General features: G+C 67.0%; 1 protein-coding gene across 1 annotated transcript in view; it reads right to left on the reverse strand.

The window, feature by feature from the left end:
- Window positions 1-1396, reverse strand: part of HOGA1 (4-hydroxy-2-oxoglutarate aldolase 1) — a gene marked incomplete at its 3' end in the record, with an annotated part of 2454 nt that extends 1058 nt beyond the window's left edge. The window contains exons 1-2 of the mRNA XM_009581134.1: window positions 1168-1396; window positions 2-42 (exon numbers count right to left, since the gene is read on the reverse strand). Coding sequence (XP_009579429.1) covers window positions 2-42; window positions 1168-1396 — 270 coding nt within the window. The remainder of the gene's footprint in view (window position 1; window positions 43-1167) is intronic.
- Window positions 1397-1480: the final 84 nt, after the last annotated feature.

A 1480-nucleotide genomic window follows, 5' to 3' on the forward strand; every position in this document is an offset into this window, starting at 1 on the left:
CCAAGTAGGGGTACTCCCCGTTGGAGCCCAGCACCACCAGCCCTGAAACACAAGCGTGGGGACGGCAGGGCTTGGGCACAGAAGCACGGTGCCCACGGGGCGGCCATCCCTGCCCTCTCCGCACCCCATTCTCGGGTGGGCACCAGGCACCTGGAGCAGCCTGATGCCTGAATCCAGCAGCCCCCCTGGGCCAGGAGGCTCCCGCAGGTGGCCCGCAAAGCCCTGCGCTGCCCCACAAAGGGCACGTGTGGATATGTGCCCCCCAGATGGCAGTGCCCACCTGCACCACACTGAGCACAGACGGTGCCATCTTCTACCCAGGCACCCTTTTGTGTGGCATGCATGCATCTGTGGGCTGAACACACCGCCTGCTCATCTCCGTCCCCAGAAACTGCCCCACACAGCACCGCTAGCGAGGCATGCATTGGTGCCCGCAGCCAGGCTGTGCTGCCCTGTCCCCAGCTGGGGCACACAGACCCCTTCCTTGGGACCCTGCCAGAGCCATGGACATGGGCAGGCCAGCTCCAGCCCGGTGCTGCTGGGCTCTGCCGCGGCATCCAGGGCCCCAGGGTGCTGGGAGTGCCAGGTGCCCCCATCACCCTTGCTCCCTTCCTCGCTGCTGGGCACCCAGGCAGGGCTCTACAGCCCGCAGCGTGCCCTCTCCTGTCTCCGCCCCCTCAGCCCTGGACTCACAGCCTGGTCAGAAGAGGGGAGACCCCGGGGCACATCCCTGCAACCCCCACCCTCTTCCTGCAGCCCCTCTCCTCGCATCCATCCACGCTGGGCGATCAACAGATACACATCCTGTGGCGCTGAATCTGTGTGAGTGTGCGTGGATGTGCAAGCACACCTATGGGGCAGAGGGTAGGCGCAAGCTTGCAGCTACTTGTGGAGGTTGTGTGCAAGCCTGCACACGTGTGGAGCGTGCATGCAAGCACGCCCTGGGGTGGGGCGGGAGTGGGCAAGGACGCGCGTGTGCCAGGGCACGTGCTGTGCAAAGGGCCCCAGGTGGGTCACCCAAGGGGCTCCAGCCCTAGAGCAAAGTCCGGCTGGAGGCTGAGCACACTTGGGAAGCTGGCAGGCTGCCTGTATGCTGCCACACAGCCCCTGCAGTGGGCAGGGGTCTGGCAGGAGCCTGCACAGAGAGGGGCAGCGGGCAGCGCTTACCTCGGAAGGGGATGCTGGCGTAGCGGTGCAGGTTCCCCTCCAGCCGGGCATAGTCCACCTCCTGCGTGGGTGAGAAGGGGGTGGCGAGGGGCGGGAAGATGCCCCTGAGGTCGAGTGTGTGCCCTGGTCCTGAGGGGGTGCTGAGCCCCCGGCATTGTCCGGGGGCTGCCCGGTGCAGAGCTGCCAGGGCAGGCTGGAGGCGCAAAGCAAGGCGGGTGCTGAGCGCCATGGTGGATGGGTGCTGCTGCCGGCCGTGCACCCGCCCGGCAGAGGGGCTGTTAATGTTTGACGGGGCACGTGAGGGACCCACAGC

This window comes from Fulmarus glacialis, unplaced genomic scaffold (assembly GCF_000690835.1).
Source record: "Fulmarus glacialis isolate BGI_N327 unplaced genomic scaffold, ASM69083v1 scaffold18627, whole genome shotgun sequence".
NCBI lineage: Eukaryota > Metazoa > Chordata > Aves > Procellariiformes > Procellariidae > Fulmarus > Fulmarus glacialis.